Here is a 20,620-nt window from a genome sequence, read left to right on the forward strand (position 1 = left end):
TCCTCACAGCGTTCTCTGCCTTTGGAAAAACCAAGGCTTACTGGGAAGCTAATGAGATCTGAACGAGATAAAGTAGTGTTCGGCCTTCTACGCCTGTTTTGCCCTAGTTTATGCGTAAATACTGTCCTTTCCTCAGTTTTTCCTTCCTTGATGAATATTTTCCGCTTCCGAGGGTCTGGTTGCACGGGACGAAAACTGCTTTATGTGTCGCTCAGAACCCCAAAGCCAGAACTTGCGATCCCATAAGTCCTGTCGGTCGCTGACCCAAGCAAACACATTTGCTGGCGGCCTTACTGGTTTTTATGCAAGAAAGGAAGTATAAATTTGTGTTAGTTGCGGCTGCTGTTACGGACTCGGGAGGATTTTAGAAGGTGTGTATGGTATTTTAGTTTTTATTGGACTGTTAGTTATTTTGTTTTAAAGGTATTTTAGTCCAAGTAGGCTATATAAAGAGTAGATCGAAGCCATTCACATGAAGCGCGCGGTTCCAAGGAATTCTTCTCACAGTAAGCTTTAATGCTGATAGCTGTTTGTGAGCTTTCTCGTCAGCTTAATAACTTTTTTTATTAAGAATATTCTCGTTCGTTTTTAATACCTACTTACCACTTTTCTGGCTTCGTATAAGCTTACTTGTAAACCCTTGCACGGCTAGGCTTAGTATGTCTAGTTTTTAATTTTCGTTTTCTCAACGTATAGCCCAGGACGGAGTTGTATACTGTTGAAAAGAAAAATGTATGCATACTAGAAAGACGTGTTTCGCAGAACCTTGCAAAGCTCAGAGAAAGGGGGCAATAGTTGGAAATTGCTAATGGGTAAAAAAGCCAAAAGGAAATGAAAGCGGAAAGACAAAGTTTAAAATTGTCTTGAGCACAATTCTTATGACCTACAATCCCAGCGAAAATCAAAAGGTAGAGGTCTATTGTAGGTTTCGAGTGTTAGCTGCATATTTGCCTGTAGTTATCCGCCATCACACCCATTTCCTTTTCACATGTATGAGGGCAAACAGGATGAACATGGGACACCAACTCCATTTAAATCCCAGAAAATCCTTTTTAACGTCAGAGCAGACTCCAATTTCAGAGCCAGTGTTAAAACCTGTGCCCCCCCCCCCCCCCCCAACTGTACAATTTTCTCCAATTCTATTCCCCCACCCCCCGAAGTTTGCAAGGTTCTGTGATACACATATTTCTGGAAGGTTTTAGGTTCTATTGGGTGGGAAGACGAGTAGAAAATTATTAGTTATTTTAATGTGGCTTCTGTTCATGCTTAAGGCTGGTTACGCACTAGAAGACATACTGGAAGTGATCTAAAAGGCGCCCAGGTCGTTTATTGTAATTTAGGGGCCCAAGATGGGGGATTAGGAGGGGTTTAAATTCATAACTGTGACAAGCTTACCAAAACTTATAGGCTTTGAATGAAAATACCAGAAGGGAGTTTAAGGGAGAATAACCAGTCCACCATACGCCTAGTACCTCTAAGAGATCTTTACTGCTCTCAGTCAATCTCAATTCTGCTGTCATCTGTGTTGTTAGCCCATCCTTACTTTAAACTTGACATTGAACAAGATCCAATGTTTAAACCCTCTTTAATAATTAAGCAAGAAACTAAATTTTGCTCCTCTTAGCTATTTTACTATACAGTGGAAGTTTTCCCATCGGACACTCTCATGAGCGGAAAGCTCTACTTATGGCCACCTTCACAAAATGCGTTTTTCTCAACTCCCATACAAACTTTGTAATTTTAAATTCCTGTAAGTGGCCAGCAAGGGTGTCCTCGCGTCCCGAGGGTGTCCGCTTACAAGAGCTTCCACTGTATGTATATAGCATTGTTGAGACATTGTCAGGGGAGCATCTATTAGAAGACAATGTAATATTAACTTAACGTTGTAAAGGGGTGTGTTTATTTGGGAATGTTAGGTGGCTAGCTTTAGGGTGAAGAATTGTAAGCTTGAGGTTGATTGCCACAGAAACAAGTTGATATGAGTCATCGATGTCATGACATACATTTAAGATTCCCTGCCAGAGTTAATTCCGTTGCTGGAAAAGTAGCCACAGCTTATAAAGTGAAATTGCAACCATCCTTTCTGATAAAACATTTCTGATAGCAATGTGAATTATTAAGAAAAAGAGAAAATTGACACAAGCACCCCCCTATACCTGGCAGGCCCTCAATGCCTATTTTCACCTGTGGTGTTCCCTAAGATCAACTAAACAGTGCCCTGATTATTTGTTCATAAATAAGTCACTACCAAACAAGTTATTACTGTCTTGCATAAGCAGATGAGGTAAGGCATGGGCTGATCAGATGCCAAAAATTTCACTATGGTATTTATTCAAATAAGCACTGGATACTTATTGTTTTTCAATGTGGGCTTATTTGAGCATGTAGAGGGCAGCACTTACATAGTTTTTTTCATAGTACATAATTTTTCTTTCTTTTTCATTATGGGCGCATTGACCTTTACTTTTATGAGCAGTGAAAGTCGAAGGAGCATAAATATAGTTTCCAACCCTTTGAATGCCAACCCAAACATGCCCCAGCAGCCGGTGGCCATATTGGACTTTTTTGTGAACAAGAATTATATTTTTCACAAGTTAAGAACTTAAACATTTTATAACTTCTCTTTACAGTAGAAATGTACTTGATATGCCATTAACTTGTGATGTAACTTCTTTAAAAATTTTCTGGCCAGCAGTTATTAACATCATTCCTTCTTACACCCTTTCAAACCGTCACGGACAAAATTGCTGTGCCACTGGAAAAATAAAAGCATACTAAGTAGAGGATGTATATATATGCCCTCTGTAGCAGGGACTTTTCTTGTTGGACTTACATGTATATATACATCCTTGGCATTCAAAGAGTTAAGGTCCATTTAGTGATATCAACATTAACAAACATTAAAAATTTTTGAAAATCAACAAATGTTGGGAGGGTGCTGCATTTTTGTGGAGCTGGTACTTATTTATATTTATGCTTTGTAGATGCATTGCTTAATATTTACAATATTTTAAAATTTAAGTTTGGTGCTTATTTGATTAAATACCTTAGTGGTGCATAAGTTTAAATAACCCTACCGTTTAGTGAATGTGAGGCTTTCGATAGGCCATTTCCGAGTTCCAAAAACTCTCACTTTGAAAATAAGGCTAAGTTCAAAACCTTTTTTGTGTGAAAATGAGGAGGCTTGGGGAAACTCGGAAGTAGTCTATTACAAGACTTCACGCTATTATGGAAATCGTTTTAGGTTGAGCAAATGCTCTACCAGGTCCATTAGTTCAAATGTGGAATAGTACTATATGTATCCAAGATGTGATGACTCTATTCAGTGGACAATGCAGTTGGTTTTTCTGATTAACACATCCACTGGAAATAGCAATAGTACTGCCAACCAACTGTTGAACAGTAGAAAGCTTATGCGGTGACAATGGCAGTGAAAACATTGTTAAAAAAATTAATATGCGTCCTTTCTAACTTCATAGCGTCTATTTAGACCCACTCAATTTTTCAAATTTAGGCAACTTTTCCTGGAGTTGAATTCTTAAGGACTTTATCCAGGGTCTAAAAGAGGATTTAAACTTTTTTGTTGTATGTTACATGAGGCCCTGCCAGGGTAAATTCCGACAAGCGACATGGCCCAAAAAGTAGTGACAGCATGTAAACTGAAATTGCGGCAAGAGACAACCTCCATCGGCCAAATTGCGACAGTTATGGCAAAGCCAACAATAAGCGACAAGAATTTATAAACACCGACACGAGACGTTTTACAATTCAGACGGGCATCATGGACCCCCCCCCCTTCCCTGGCAGGGTCTCTTACATCCTCCATAAATCAGCGCATTGGGTTTTCACCTCTCTGTCAGTTAGTGGATGTCAAAGAAGTGTACTAAGAAGCATGATGCATGTGCGGAGCTGTTGTTTTACTGTTAAAGCAAATTATTGTTTTATTATGTTGTCATTTTCATGGTTGTCATGGTTGCCTAAGCTGCCTAATATTGGGAACAGATTTTTTCACCAGATTATTTGACTTTAAAGCCAAGTCCTCTTCTGGCTAACATATCTTAACCTGACCAAAGAGAAGTTGCATGTATACAGTCAGTATTTTTGGTTAGGAAAAGTAACAAATAAATGTGAAAGACAGTCACCAGATAAATTTTAAAGAATTTGAAGTAAAACCACTGGGTGATAATATTTAGCCAGAAAGCGGAGTTTCTGGTTATTACATGGATGTGTTTGTGATCATTTTCATATTATATTCCTTACTTCTTTCAAAATAAAGTTTTGAAATTGCAACCATACAATGGTAGTATACAGTGTTTATGAGTGACGTGTTATTCCAGAAATGTCCGTAATCCCCCCACAGAAGGTTTGTTGTCTTAAGCCCCCCTCCCACATCTCTTTGGAAATTCAAGTTTAGCTTTAGCCTTCCCTTATAATATTATTTTAGTCCTTTTAGATTCCCTCCTCCTCAGAATTTCCACGGACCTCTCAAAGGGTGGATATTGATAGTTTGTTGAAGCACACATTAACCCATTAAACCCTAATATCAAAATTCAGATTCTCATTTGTTGCCCCTATACATTTTGCCATAGAAGTAGTGGGGAGAATTTGTTGAAGTATCAGTGATTCATCTTGTGTTATCATGTTCTTTATTCTCATCACCAATTTGTTTTGTAAAGCATTCATATTAAAAGGAGAAAATTGATGATCACCCTTAGGGCTTAAAGGGTTATTAATAACATCATTTCATATTACAAATATCCAACCACTACCCCTTGGAGGTTTAAATATTTGTGGGAAGTTTGAACTTAAAGTGGAATTTCCAGCAGGGTTGAGTTGTGCTGTAGGAAGTGTTAGGTGACACTAAGCCAGACACAATGTCAACTACAGGCATGTATACACAGTGAGGTTTCCATCATATTTTCATCGCTGGCTTCTTTTTACAATCGCGGATAAAGATAATTTGTGTCAAGTACACCACAAACTTTAATGGTAAAATAGCCAGTGAAATAAAAGAACCTTTGCAGAGTGCTTTCCAAAACTCTGGCCTTTGGAACTCATTTTGAACATAGAATATTAATCTTTTCTCACAGATATTTTATAAAACCCATCACTTTGCTGCATACCATTGTAGGAAAAGCACCCTTATAATTATTACAATGTAAAATAATATATGCATGACTCAATAAAATGAGGTTCATTGTCGGAAAGCACAGAGGAATACTCAGCCATTTTACTTCCTTATTAAAGGTATCAACATCAATAATGTCATGATTGTTTATACTTGAGTTCTGATCTGAATGAGCTCCCTTAAAGTTTGAACATAATTATTACCCTGAGGTAAACAAGACCCAAGTGCCAAGCGTATAGCGCTGACACCCCATAAACACTACTAATGCTGTAAACGCCACAAGGGTCCAACCCCAATGCCCCATAAAGGCTACAGACACTCTAAATGTCACAAAACAACCAGCCCAATTGCCTTATAAATGTTACAAACGCTGTGAATGCCACAAAACGTTCAGCCACACCGCCCCATGAAAAAACTACAAAAGCTATAATAGGACACCATAAAAGCTATAAGTAGCTATAGTTGTACACTTACCCACAAGCGGATGCTAAAGGTACAAAAAAGACTATAATATTAAATGTTATAGCTTTTTATCATACTACTAGGGTCATTTTACTTGACGCGTGAAATAGGTAGTAGAATACCACGTGATATTATGCACTAATTTCATTGTCGTCTTTTGTTTATCTGTTGCTATTATTCACTAATTGTTAGTATCTGTTTCACAGGTCAATTAAAATCACTTTAAATCCATTTACTACAAAATACTAGATGGAATGTAGGTGCGTTGTGTGTCCAGAGGCCTCCACCATGGTCAGCCAGCCCCTAGAATCCTCTCCCATGGCTGGCAAATCCCTGCAACCCATCCACGGCCCCCCTTTCCAGGAAATGGTCTTTCTGACGTGTGATGAATCAGTGGAAGGAGACATAGAGGATTGGGTGAAGAGGGGGTGGGGGGGATGCTAAAACAACTAGCTGCTCACTCTTTGCTGGGTTGTTTTAAGAAGATAATGCTTTTCTAGTCTTCTCTATATGATTCATAAAACTGTTCACAATTTTATATTAATGATGTTTAGATAAAATCGTTGGGCAAATTGAAAATTACTTAGAATGCGGCTTTCTTAAAAACTGGCTTAACTATGTTTAAATATTTGGCCCCTGGTCCCTTGGGAAACCAATGATTTTTTCCCTCAAGTCCTGATGTTTCCCTCAACTTTGTTTAGGGAAACATCAGGACTCTCAGGAAAACAAAACTAGCTGTATCTCGAGACCAAGCATTAAGTGTATATCACACTCTTAACATCTAGGACATAAAATAATTGTCAACAAAAAGAAATCACAGGTGAACACTGAGATCAAGTTTGCTTTAGATCGAGTCCTGTGAGTTGAATTTACTATCAAACCAGCCTTGTGCTGACAGGGCCCTCCACTGTATATAATTATAAGGCAACGTTCAAAACTTGACTTGAGTTGTCACTTGTTATTCTCTGAAAGTCAATTTGGATTGCCACTGTTCAGGTGACCAGCTGATGCAGGATGTCATCAGAAGTGGGAACTATAGAAGTTGTGTTCGGAGATGATCAAACTGGACAGGAAATCTTCTTGTATTCAGGACAAACAACTACCGTACCAAGTAAGCTATACATACTTCTCTTGTTTAAGAGTAGAATGCCTTTTGTAACATAATTGACAGAATTTGGAGCATCAGTGTACCTGATTCTGATTGACTCTGCAGTAAAATTGGTCTGTTTGACATGTCACAGGCTAATCCTGTTTTGGATTACTAACTATCTATGTCTTTTAGAAACTGGTATTAAAGACCATAATGTCTGTGATGGTCTCAATGATTGAAAAATCAAATGATGCACCCTGACAAAATTTATTTTTATGTGCTTCTTCCTTTTGTTTCTTAAAATAAATATATGTTGAAGACAGTATTCTTTTATGTTTTTGTTGTATGGCAATTAATCAGCAATCAATTGGTTCTCTATTGTCTGTTAATTGTTTTTGTTTTGTCTTTTCTCTCCAGTTTCTGAACCCCTTTGTCACTGGACTCTCTTGGGAACACCAATCAAGTTCTCTGTAAGTTAATTACTTTTTGGTGTAAAATATTTTTACTTTACTTTGCCTATATTCTACACTGGTTGTAGTTTCAAAATTTACCTGCTCCACAGTCAGTGACAAAGAAACTGGAAAAGTAAAAACCTGACAAATATGTGTTAGTAAGACTCCAGGGCCGGGTTGTTCAAAGCTGGGTTATGATAACCCAGGGTTAGGGCAAAATTTGAATTCAGATATGAAAGCTTAAAAAGTGAATTCAGTTTAATTCTTTTTGTCAACAAGTTCATGATTGGATGAACTTAAAAATAGGAGAAAATTATCCGAGAAGATGCTTTTGAACGAAAGGAAAAGAAACCCGGGTTAAATTTAACCCTGGGTTAACGGCTAATCGGCCTTCGAACAACTGGGCCCAGGTGTTGTACTTGCAATCCTTTTTTTCACACTCTCCTAGCAAATTATTTGACCAATGTGTGCCATTTTGATAAAGAGTAGAACTTTTTGTGGCTTGCTAAAAATATGTATTAATTGTATTAAATCTTGCTGTAAAAAAGTGTAATATTGATTTTCTTCTCTGAAAAGGCCATGACAGCATCGACAGTGATAACACCACATTATCTGGAGGATAGAGGAACTTTTCAAACAATTACAGCTATGGAAGCCTATTCTAGTAAGAGTATTGAAGTAAGTTCATTGCAACTTTTGGAATTTTGTCACTTTAAGGTAAACTCTGAAGTCTCAATTTGCAGGGTGCAAAGAAAATCATTTTTACAGCTTGCCATTCGGGCAAGCCGAAGTTAGCATTTACTAGCCGAGATGTAATCTCAACTAGCCCCAAAACTTTTTGACTAGCAGAATTGATTTCAAAGTTCTTCTGTTATTCAAATTCCTAAAAAAAAAATGACTTGCCCGTTGGGCAAGTTAAAGACAGAATTCGCTAGCCCGATAGCAAAATCCACTAGCCCTGGGCTATCGGACAATGCTTTCTTTGCATGCTAATTTGTGTGCATGCACTTGGCATGCTAATGGGTTATGGCATTACATGCAACTGTTGGTAATTTTGGGAAATGCTTCTATAGAGATATATTGCAGTTTGTGCCTCATATAATGTGTGTAGCTCAAACACATTAGTTGATTGATCATTTATAATCTTAATCGTAACTAAATAGTAGAATGTAGTTGTGATATTCAGGTACAAGGAAAGGGACAAGGTTTGTCCAAATGCAACTTACAAAATTGTCTTTCAATTATTGCACAGGAGCTGCGTTTTGAGGATTACAGTGTGGAAAAACCTTTTTCTTCAATGTAAGGTTATCATGGGTGTGTACTCTGGGTAGCCAGTTTTAGGCTGTCAGTTATTAGGAACGAGCAACAAGAAAAGTGAACACCAAAACCAACAATGGGGAAGTGAAGACTGGGAAAAGAGAAGATGTTCTTGACCGCCCCCCATCCCATCTCCTTCTGTTTTTCCAGTTTTTTTGCTTTAGTGTGTCTGTTTGCTTTTCCTCATTACTGAGAGCCCGAAATAGGCAAATCACTAGGTTGTTAGAGAATAAACTTTTAATAAGTAAACTGTCTCTTAATTAACTCCCACATCATTATTTTTTGTTTATATCCCAAAAGCCTGTGGATCACCACGTTGCTTGGGGTCTTCCTTGGTAACACCCAACTTTTGATTCTGTTTTGTGCTTCAAAGAGTGAAGTCAATGTCTTTTTAGTTAGCAATCGTAAAACTGTAAGATATTTAATTTTCGCACATCTGTAGAAATACCTATCATGTCACAGGTGCCCCAAGCTCGAACCCATTTGCTCTCTCTAAAACACCCATTAAATGGTCATAAATCGGCTCAGAAACCACAGAGGAAAGAAGAAACACACAACTTTAGCTGATTTTTATTTAAATTCTTTTACATTCGTAGGCTACAGAACCAATTTTTTTTCTCCCATACAAATCCTTATAATTTGAACGTTACACAACAGTGCCGATGGTCATGTTTCGAGCTTGGGCCACCTGTGGTCAAGTTGAGGTTTTCAAGATGTGGTCACATTTGATAAATAATCAAATTATAGAAGATGCTTTTACAACAAGGAGCCCAAAAGTGTGACTGGTTTTGATTTATTCAAATTCCTTGTACAGATTTAATCCAATCAAATGCCAGCTGGAAACTGTCCTCAACTTCTGATTGGTTAATGTCAGCATGAAAAAATGTGACTTAATTAAGGGAGGTCACACTTTTGGGCTCCTTGCTGTAACATGTTATTGCATTTACACTAACTTCACTATCTGGTTTATTTTCTTATACCCATAATACAGCCGACTGACTTTCTGTACAAAGTGTCCGCCTTTTACCATGATACACTAAATTTTTGGGTTGATTAATTTTGCGGATCGTCGATTTTTTGTATTTCAGGGAGACGATTTTTTCTTGCTGGGAATATATTTTTACGATTTTCCGATGTTCGCGTTTAAATGGATTTATGAGTGACTGTTATCGGAATACTGGAAAAACAAGTTAAACAACATACAGAGATGTAAAAGGCGTAAATCGATAATACTCTATCGTATCGCAATGTAGCTGAATGCTCCGGCTAGTGATGAGCATTGACTATCGGTATTACACTTCACGGTGGAGAAATTTTTGCGGGATTTTTTTCTTATTTATTGTCTCAGGTTGAAACGTTTTCTGTAAATAAAAAATCGCAAAAATGAGAACCTCATATTATTCAGGACCCCATAATAAAAGTAGTGGAAAATACAGGAGAGACAATAATGTTTTCACATGACGTCACGGCGACCATGGTGGTTCCAAACCAATCCTCTGCCCGGAGTCAAACTCTTTTCTTATGTAAATGCTTTCTTTTGTTCCAATACATTTGCATAATATTAAGATTATTAAAACCCGGAAACATTTAGTGGTGACTGGTAGGTAAGGATAAGGACTGAAGTACCGTAGTAACCAACTCATACTAGGTGAGGGTCATCCGACTTGAACTCATGCTAGGTGTCTTTTAAGAGAGAGATTAATGCATTCATTACTTCTCAATCACTAAAATCTATCAGTATAAATAACGTTAGTCCTAAAAGCAATCCATTCGTCTATTTCAGATCTATCTTTAGGTCCAAGAAGATTTCCGTCCGTGGAGCCTGTGCTGGAATTATCCATGAATCATTTTCCCAGAGGAAAGCGGAATCACCAGTTGCAAGTTGGTAAAATTTGAATAAAGAGTCAATTACCTTCTTGTAGGCTCTCGTTTCATGCTGTCACCTACACATATTTTAATGGATGCTAAGAGCATCCAGCATGCAGCAGCAGCATGTCACTTGTCTTAAGTTGATGTTATTTTCCTCGTAGTGTCTACAGATTGCAGCGTAGACGAGTCTGAGGCGCCGTCGACAAGTACTTCATATTCCTTCAGAACAAACGTCAGACCAAAATCAGATCCCGCTCGAGTTTTTACTCCACCGCAACCGCAAGCTGCGGATAAGAAACCACTATCAGCGCTGTCTGTTTCAGAAGCACAGGAGCTCAAGAATGCACTGTTAGAGAGCATTGCTAAGTGTATGCAGATTCAGAACTCTCTTTACAAGCTCGTGTTACTCAAGTTACAGGCTTTCATCAGGGGCCAAGCTGATGCTGATTCTGAACACAGAGGGGCATCAAGTGGTGACACAGGTGACAATCAAAATACTGGTCCCGGAGCTCTACTAAACGAGATTAAGGAGCCTCTGAATTCCTTGATGCGCTGTGCTGACATTCAAAGGTCTCTTTATCAAAGGCTCGTCACTGTGAGTTGGATTTCCGGTGAAAAGACTGAACAATCCACTACAGGTAACTCGCAGTCCTTTGATAATCCAAGCAGACACAAGTTCCTTACATGGCGTAATGAAATGAGTCTGGCCCCAGTGGTACCAAAGGTGCATGAATAACACTATCCAGCGGATAAATCTCTATTCACTGGATAGCGTAACTGGTCTTCCTAATACCTACACGTATCTACCAGATAGTGATTTATCCCATGTATAGCACTATCCAACTTTCTAACAACTGAGGTCTGGTAGTTGTGACTGAAGTAAATCATGGAGAAGGTCCTCACTATTCAGTATCACTTTCACTTGTAATATATTCTGTAACTGTAATTTGCTTACCCACGAAACACTTAGGAGTTCTTATGAACTCTTTTCAGAACGTGTCCGTGCGTTCCAGATAGAATTGGAATTTGCAAGTGTTGATTTTTGAGGAGAGGGGAAAACCGGAGTAACCGGATAAAACAACAAGGGAACAAGGGAGGCTTCGACGGCGGGATTTGAACCCAGGCGACATTAGTGGAAGGCGAGTGCTCTTACCACTGCGCCAACCTTGCTCCTCCTCCTCATCATCATCATCCACCATAATTATCGTCACTGTCTTGCTTTGCCTGACGGCCTTACCTCGGTATTTCCACCTTTCAACGTCTACCACAATTTGCGCCTAACACCCAGTAGTAAGCTGGGGACCCAATTAACCCCTTTTTTTGGCAGGATCTCATTGAGGAGGTGCTATTTGTAAGTAGTTTAACCCGTTGGTTTTAAGGTCGATAAAAGTCTTCGTTTTCGATTGGTTGACTAAGAACTAAGAAAAGCACTCTTTGGTTGGTTCATGGTTTCGAAGGAATAAGCTCAAACTCGCCTGTGACTTAAAATCACTTGACCGTAATGGAATTATGCACGTTCTATTTCCTGCCGCTTTTATTGTCCAACAAATTGGTCCAGTTCCGGTTCACTGATTCTTTGCGCGCAAATCATGCTGATTGAATGAGGAAGATAGCAAACTAGCTCTTTTTATCACGAAAAACATTTTTTTCACTTTCTCTCCTCCCTTTTTTGCTTCCACATTTCTACTGCTTTCCCACCACCACATTTCTATTGTTTTCCTTTCACCACCACTGACACATTATTGACCTTATGTTGACCCCACATCGACCCCATACCGACCCTACATCAACCCCACACAATTACAGTTAAATATAAAACAATAGCTGACAATGAATGAATTTGGTAAAAGGGAGGGAATTTCCTTATGGCAATGCTAGGCCATCATCATACACACCGACCCATATCGGCCATTTCTATTATTTTCCCTCCACTACCATCACCACTACCACCACCACCACATTTCTATCGTTTTCCCTCGACCATCACGACCACATTTCTTTTGTTTTCTCCCCACCACCTCATTTCTGTTTTTTCCCCTTCTCCTCATTGGCTGATTTAGCAACAGAACGGGAACGTTAGTCGATGACGGGAAAGCGCGCGGAAAGGACTAAAGGCGACTTCTAGTGCTCAATTTGCCTCTGCGATTGATCATTCCAGTTGTTTGATTTGCGCACGCCGTCGTCCACTGACGTTCCCGTTCTGTTGCAAAATCAGCATTTATTGTTTTAACTCCTCTTCCTCCTCCTCATTTCTATTGTTTATCCGCTAGTCAGGTCATTTAGAAGGTCACACAGGTTAAAACCGGACCAAAAGGCCAGAATCAGGCAAAAATAGCCAAAATCAGGCCAAAAATGAAGAAAGGACTCACGGGTCATCTATCTATATACGACCTGTCTGGAGGAAAACCAAGAGAAGTAAGTACAAAAAGGAGAAGGAGTGAAAACAAAAGTGAGGAGGAGGAGCTTTCAGTGTGTTTCTTTTTATGACAATTTGTTGTCAAAAAAGCAACAGCAACAAACAACAAAGAAGCAAACAACCTCTCACTTGTTTAACGGGAAAGCGTTTTAACCTTAGCATTTGATGCAAGCATATCGTATCACCGAAAGATAATATATATTTTTAATAACAAAATTAAAAGGAACATTTACGAATTTTTGGTACCAAACGTTCGATTTCTCTTTTAAACAGGTGCTGACACAAGTGCGTTTGCAGGATTTCGTGCCTGTAAATGTTTGAAAGTTTTCTACGAAACGAGTTTGTTCGAAGGTTACACACCATATAAGAAATTTGGATTAGAATGTTTGGAAGACTGCAAATTTGGTGGAAGTGGAAAAATTAGACACCGTGAACTGTACAGTATGTTGTCCTTGGTCCGCGACTTTTCTGAATATGATGAAATATTTCGTCCCGAAATAAATTTTTAAAAAAATGAATCTTTCCGATGATTTATTGATTAGTCCTGTTTCATATGACGAAGTTTTGGCTTTCCTGCTGTTGATGAAGGCACGAAATTCACGTTTGTTGACAGGTAGGATAGTTTGTCTTTCTTGAAGTTTGTACTTTTGCTGCACCATAACTTACATGGTCGTGTTTACTTGGCTGCCGTTGGAAGCTCATGTGCAACCTCGTTCCCGGGGTTCTCTTCTACCCGTCCCTACGGGAGCGAAAGAAAAAACGGGTAGTAGAGAGAACCTGGGAAAAATATCACCAAATTTCCCGTAGTGGACCTTGGTCCGCGACCTATGACTTTGGTGGAATTACATTTCGCAAAACAAATGAAACCTTTCAGGGGCGGATCTAGGGGGAGGGTGCAGGGGGTGCGCGCACCCCCCCCCCCCCCACCCCTGAGATGACCCGCGGTTTTCTAATACAACTGGTATTCTGCCAAAAAAAAAAACTATGTGGTTTATTGGTGTTGAAGTAGAGCAAGAGACGAGTGCACCCCCTCCTAAAAAAAATCCTGGATCCGCCCATGCCTTTCGACAGACAAAAGGAGTTTGAAGGATGTTTTAAAAATCTATTCTATGCATTTTTACGAGTTCTCTTTTCTTGATATCTCGATTACATACAGAGTTTTTAGTAATTATCTTTGACCGCGCTGAAGGGTGAAAAGGTGCTGTATTTTTAGTGTAACCTACGCTGAGCGCTGAGTATTAACTTGTAGCTGAATTGTATCAAAAAAAGACGTGAAATATTGTAAAAATTACGTTTTTGTATGGAAAATATCGCATTCTCACGTATTTCTCGTGCCGTTTACATGAGTCGCGGACCAAGGACCATCGAGCACGGTCGCCTTTTTTCTAATACACGCAAAATACTTAAGTTTGAACTTGCAACTTCACGATTATGGAGAGGAACGTAAAAACTATCTTCAGGAGGTATTTCAGGTCCTTAAAAACGTTGACTCGGGTAAGATATTCAAGAAAATAATTTTCAGTAACAGACCAAGGATCACACACTGTACAGAAACTTCACTAAAAACGTAAAGAATATCTCTTTTACTCCTGAATTACACAAAGCAAATGATTCCGGCATTGAATACCCGTATATAAGATGAAACGTCAAGGAGACACATTTTCTTGCGACTAGCTATAGCCCAAAGAAAAGTCACAAAAGAAAAACTGTATTTAAAAAAAACTTATTGAATCGAAATGACTACTTGACCTTCATACAACTGCAGGCTCAAAAAATCTTCTTCTGTCTGGATCATTGGTGTGATTAAACTATTGAAACCGAACCTACTTCGTTGGAGATTTTCTTGATATTGTTAACTGTCCACTTACGGAAGGATACTTGATACCCTGCGGGCCCCGAATAGGGTGTCCGTGTCTGATTACTAGAGGTGTCCGATCACGGGAGGTTTGAAAAAAAAATGTATTGAGTGGAAAGGAGAGATCGCCGGGACGGCGGTTCGGTGGGCGCTTGCAGGAAGTGTTCGTTATTGGATAAGGGACTTTACATTTATCTTTAGCCCTTCTTGTGACTCATTTATGTCCTAATAAGTTTTTTTTGTTTTCAACAGACGAACAAGCTGATTTGGAAGACAACTCAATCGCAGTTCAGTCAGAGTTGGAAGAGATAGCTTTTGAAAATAAACTAGAATGCAGTTATGCTCGAAATCCTTTTACATCAATACAGTACAGGGCGTCAACTAACAAAGACGTCTTACATCGTGTATCTGGTAAACGCACACAACTCCCTCATGGACGAGGTAGCCTTAGAACTGTGAAAGGCAAGCTTGTGTACACTGGTCAGTGGCGCAAAGGTAAACATTCAGCGTCGATTATAAACTTATAGACCTCGGTTTAGGAAATCTTTGGAACTCAAGATCTCTTCCTTAGTGGGTTATTTTAAGAAGACAAATGCTTTTCTAGTCTTCGCTGTTTGCTTTCTTGAAACTGTTCACGAAAATGGTGTTAAAATAAAAGCATTCGGTAACTGAAAATCGCTTCGTCGAACGTAGGCTAAACTCCGTTTAAATAACGGGCCTTCATTCTCAATTGAAGTGAGTGAAATCTGGAATGAAATATAGCATTTCAAGTTTCGGGACTTTGCTTCGTAACAGATATTAAGGCCCTGTCCACACGTATCCGGAGATTTTTTTCTCCATTTTAGACTTCACGAGTAAATGGTCGGGTATCAAAACGGGCACCAAAAACGAGGGCTTTCGAAAACGGTCCCCAAAGTGAGTTTTTTGAAAAAGCCGGCTTTTCACTTTTGTGGGACAGAAACGGGGGCTTTCGAATACGATAATTTTATTCATAATAAACGTTTTCACGATTTGCACATTTCCCAGATACACTTTATTTGCCGCTCAGAATTTTGCGTAAGCATTGTCATTTATTTCTCTTGAGAGCAATGTTATACCCAGGAGGAATTTAAAACTGAGGTTATACAAAGTTTTGGGGGGCAAACAAAGTACATGATGGGAGATGTGCAAACGGGAAATGTCCTGTAAGGGACGCTATCGGTTGGGGGTGGGGAGCGGGGTTTCCAATGTTTTAGCGTTCTCGTGTGGACGGGCGAAAACCTTCTAAAATGCAACGTGTAGACGCGTATTTTTTTTGTAAACGGAAAACTTGGGTTTTAAGAACCTGTTAGGCTAACATTTTCATTTTAAACCCCCCCCCCCCCCCCCCCCCCCCCATAAAAGAAACTATTAACGCTAAAATTTTAAGTTAGGTTCTTATCAGTGGAACTGGTTATGAATGTACTGTATTTGTTCCAAGGGTTTCTTGGTATCAACTTTGAAATGGCATTTCAGAGAACTGACTATGAGTTTGTTTGTTATGTTTTGTGAAGGACATACCTGCACAGTACTGCCTTTAGGCATTACTGTATGGTATAAATGATTTATATTGTATTATGAGATGATATTTATAATATATTTAAATGAAATTCATATGAAAATATAAGAACCTATTTTAAGAACCTTGGTAGTCTAAATTTGCTTTAAGTACCATTTATATAAGAACCTGTTAAGACTAAATTAAAAATCCAGGTTCTTATTATACGCGGGGTTTTACTGTACTTTATTGCTCTGGTTAACTTACAGGCACTTCACTCAAATAGTAGGAAACAAATAAACCAAATAAAACATGGCAGCTGGGAGTAAAAATCATAACTGGCACGCAGGAAGCTGTTAATAATTGTCGTGTAAGTTTGTGTAATTTTTTTTTGTCTTTACTCAGGCAAAAGGCACGGCAAGGGCGAAGGTCTTATATTCTCATTTAATTCTACCCAATCAACACCGAACTATTTTGCTGCGGAACATGGATTTTACACTGGTGGATGGAAACACAACATGAGGTTAGATATGCATCATCTCTTGATGATATTCTTTAAATCGTTGGTTGACGAAGGTTAAATGTGACATGCATGTTGTTTCTCATACTCCGCACATTTGCTCTACCACTTTTATCTAGTCATAGTTCATTCCCAAAATGAGAAGAAAATTGATCTCTTCTCCACGTCTCACTGTTTCTTCCTCCTTTTTCAACACCTAAATGCACATATATTACAGGTATACACAACGGAAAGTCATTTATACTTGTCAATAAAATGGTGAACTGTTTCTATTCCCAACAAGGCACGGTCATGGGCAGTTGACGTTCTCCTCCGATGCTGTATATGAAGGTCAGTGGCAGTTTGACAAAATGACAGGATATGGTACCTTAAAGCTCCCGGATGGAACCATTCAGGAAGGGACTTGGCAGGAAGGTTCCTTACAGGGCTGCGCTCTTTTTACCTGGCCACATGGTGTCACTGAGTACCGGGAATATGATACAATCCGAGGTAGGGAAACGCAATTGAAAGGGATATATTTTTGCGTCGAGCGCGATTGTAACCGATCCCTCGGTCTTGTCAGGGATGTGTTCCCTTATATAAGCTAGTAATCTACAGTCGAATTTTAAGTCCACGGTGCTTACAGGATATGGAAGATCGTTGTAAACGGGAAAAGCTTTATTTTTGCTCGTGTGCCATGGTCACTTTACCGAGACACCCAACGAGAATATAGTTCAAAACCACTCAAACATAGCATTGTTAAACGTAATTTAGTATTTAAACGGTAGACATAGGCATATTTTTATCCCCGAAAAATTTTTCATCTGTTCGGATTTCCTAGCTGAAAGTCTAGTGATCCGAAAATTATATGGATCAAAACTTACCTTTTCGAAAATTTCAGCCAGAAAAAAGGCTCCCGAAAATTCTAGGTGACCTTTTAAGGGTAAAAATCCGTTAAAAATGGGCAATTATACCAATTTTTCAGATGTTCGAAAATGCTAGGAGAGGCAGGCAAGCAAGAAATTTTACAACAAATGTACCGAAAATTCCAGATCTCAAATGGTCTTCCGAAAAGATATTTTCCGAAAATTGTCGTTGGGTGCCCCGGACTTTAATCACTATAGATATGTAGAAAGAAAGAACACACTCTGCATATGAAGCAACTAATTGAGGCAAGCGATTGAAGTAACTTAAGAGTTTTCTAATCAGTCTCCAGCTTTCGAATTTTGTTTAATGCAAAGATATTATGACTAGATAGGGAGGCGTTTCTTTTACATCATGGATGGTCCTCATGTAATAACAGCCGAGTCATTTGAAGGTATCCAGGAAACGCAGAAGGAAGGCGGCGGCATTCCCTATGTTAGGGAGCTTAAGCAACGACGACGACGACAGCAGTGAAAACGTCGCTAAAAAGATCAATTTGCGTACTTTCAAACTTTATTGGGCCCACTCCATTTGTCAAATGTAGGCGATTTTTCCTGGAGTTGAAATCTTAGGGACTTTATCCGGGTATTGACGTCGTATGTTCACGTCCTACATCAACGTCGCATTAGACGGTGTCACGTCGTAGCCGCTTCAGTGGACGTTAAGGAAATGTACTAAAAAGCGTGATGCACGTACAAAGCAGTTGTTTTGCTCATAAAACCAGTTGGTTTTTTACGTTGTTGTTGTCGTCCTCGTCGTGGTTGCCTAAGCTCCCCACTGAATCCGCTGTGTTTTCTCAACAGGTCAGCTGTCTTCCTGTAAAATTGAAAAGGAAGCCTCTGAAAAGCTGTCACAGACAAGCTCTCTTCGCTCTCAACTCCTCAAGTTAAGGGAACAGGTTTCTGAGCTAAAAGAAGAGAGGAGATCGCTCTTAGAACTACTGAACACGCAGAAAACAGATCAAGCTGAGGCAAGACGTGAAATAATGTCCAGCCTTGCCAAGTTAAAAGCAAATTTTACCACGCAGCGAAAGAAGGACTATCAGCAACAACGAGATGAATATGAGCAAAAGCTGAAAAAAGCAGCTGAATCTGAATCAAAGAGCGCTGAAAGGATAAGGGAGTTAGAAAAGCTATTAGAGGAATCGTCAAATGCACAGCTGTGCCAGATTTGTTTTGAACACCCACGTGACTGTATCATTATGCCTTGTACTCATTTGCTTTACTGCAGAGCTTGTGTGGCTGAGCATAAAAGGAGCGGGGCTAACCGCTGTCCTACCTGCCGTGGACCTATTTCTGGCGAAATTTTATGTAATGTAAATCATTCATCTTGAACTGCATAATACTTTCATTGGTCGTTCAGACTAGGCCATTTGCACTAAGAGGTCATGTGACATCTTTTTTATGAAAATGAAAGTTATATGATTGTGCCTTCGAAAAACGATTAGTGGGTCATATCTTAAACAAAATATACGGTGGCCCACAACTGTCACATCAAATACAAATTACTCACATCAAATACAAAATCTTGACATCAAATACAAATTACTCACATAAAATACAAAATCCTGACATCAAAAACAAGATTAAACGGTCAGCGGTCGGAGAACGAAAACTATGTCCACTTTTCACTCGGCCTTGACCCGGCCGCCATTTTGTTCCTGCACATGGTATTGTCGTCGGAATGTTTTGCAGCACCTGCGGAAGAAATGTCGACGATTGCAACTTTTGTAGCAACTGCGGGAAAGTTAAGTTAAAGCTGTAAACTAGTGGCGAACGACCAATTAAGGTCTACGAAGAGTTCACTGTGTAACTCAAATCAGAGGGCTCGCTCATTACACCACAGGTAGCCCAAGCTCGAAATATGAGCATCGGCGAGCATCGCCACTGTTGCGTTAAACATTCAAAATATAAGGATTTGTATGGGAAAAAAACCTATCGTTTCTGTAACCAACGAAAATGAAAGGATTTCGATAAAAAATAGCTTACCGTACTTAAAATGTGTGTTACGTCTCTCCTGTGTGGTCCACGTGCCGATTTATGGCCGTTTTATGGGTTTTTATGTAAACGGTTTTCTCTCTATATAAAGGTTTACTAAGGTTGGGCACTCCGGCGAAGCGGCTCGACTGATCCACCGAAGGAAAACGGCCGTAAATTCGCTACAACTGCTCCAATCGCCTCCAAATTCCGCCTAGGTAACACACGATAGTTCTCCTTTCCATTCGTTATCTTGCTTCAAGACGCCTTTGCACCGAGAACGAATCAAAGGTCGCAAATTTCTGCAACCTTTCCCGTCTGAAGCCATCGACTGAACCTCGGCTTGAACTCCGCGTTACCGTTGAAAGATAGCGACATGGCCTGAGACTGAAATTACTCACACTCAGGGTGGGAGACAGTCCCGTTGACATCAATACCGGAGAAAGGAAACAACGGTAGCAAGAGACTGTCTCCCACCCCAAGTGTGAGTAGTTTGAGTCTCAGGCCATGTCGCTATCTTTCAACGGTATAGAGAGGAAACCGTTTACATAAAAACCCATAAAACGGCCAGAAATCGGCCCGTGGACCACGCAGGAGAGGCTGTTTTTTTTTATTGAAATCCTTTCATTTTCGTAGGTTACAGAAACGATAGGTTTTTTTCTCATACAAATCCTTATATTTTGAATGTTACGCAACTAACATTGCCGATGCTCGCCGATGCTCATATTTCGAGCTTGGGCTAACTGTGGTGTAATGAGCGAGCCCTCTGATTTAAGTTACAAAGTGAACTCTTCGTAGACCGCCTCTAGTTTACAGCTTTAACTTAACTTTCCTGCAGTTGCTACAAACGTTGCAATTGTCAACATTTCTTCCGCAGGTGCTGCAAAACATTCCGACGACAATACCATGTGCAGGAACAAAATGGCGGCCGGGTCAAGGCCGAGTGAAAAGTGGACATAGTTTTCGTTCTCCGACCGCTGACCGTTTAATCTTCTTTTTGATGTCAGGATTTTGTATTTGATGTGAGTAATTTGTATTTGATGTCAGGATTTTGTATTTGATGTGAGTAATTTGTATTTGATGTCACAGTTGTGGGCCTCCGTAAAAATAATAGTG

At 39.5% G+C, this 20,620-nt stretch overlaps 1 protein-coding gene across 1 annotated transcript; it reads left to right on the plus strand.

Moving 5' to 3' along the window:
* Positions 1–76: 76 nt before the first annotated feature.
* LOC140923235 (uncharacterized) lies at positions 77–18,989 on the plus strand. The gene is made up of 11 exons (XM_073373323.1): positions 77–371; positions 6,587–6,701; positions 7,098–7,150; positions 7,709–7,810; positions 8,385–8,431; positions 10,233–10,330; positions 10,480–10,956; positions 14,842–15,084; positions 16,511–16,628; positions 16,909–17,114; positions 18,332–18,989. The coding sequence occupies exons 2-11, from the start codon at positions 6,605–6,607 to the stop codon at positions 18,859–18,861; spliced, it is 1,971 nt and encodes a 656-aa protein (XP_073229424.1). The 5' UTR covers positions 77–371; positions 6,587–6,604; the 3' UTR covers positions 18,862–18,989.
* The last annotated feature ends 1,631 nt before the right edge of the window (positions 18,990–20,620 follow it).

Source organism: Porites lutea, chromosome 1, assembly GCF_958299795.1.
Source record: "Porites lutea chromosome 1, jaPorLute2.1, whole genome shotgun sequence".
Taxonomy (NCBI): Eukaryota; Metazoa; Cnidaria; class Anthozoa; order Scleractinia; family Poritidae; genus Porites; species Porites lutea.

Bases quoted from the DNA above. Each gene is read 5' to 3' on its own strand.
- LOC140923235 (XM_073373323.1), top strand. From the start codon at position 6,605: ATGTCATCAGAAGTGGGAACTATAGAAGTTGTGTTCGGAGATGATCAA. The intron at 10,331-10,479 runs GTTGGTAAAATT...TTTTCCTCGTAG, and splicing joins AGCGGAATCACCAGTTGCAA to TGTCTACAGATTGCAGCGTA. The intron at 10,957-14,841 runs GTAACTCGCAGT...TGTTTTCAACAG, and splicing joins GACTGAACAATCCACTACAG to ACGAACAAGCTGATTTGGAA.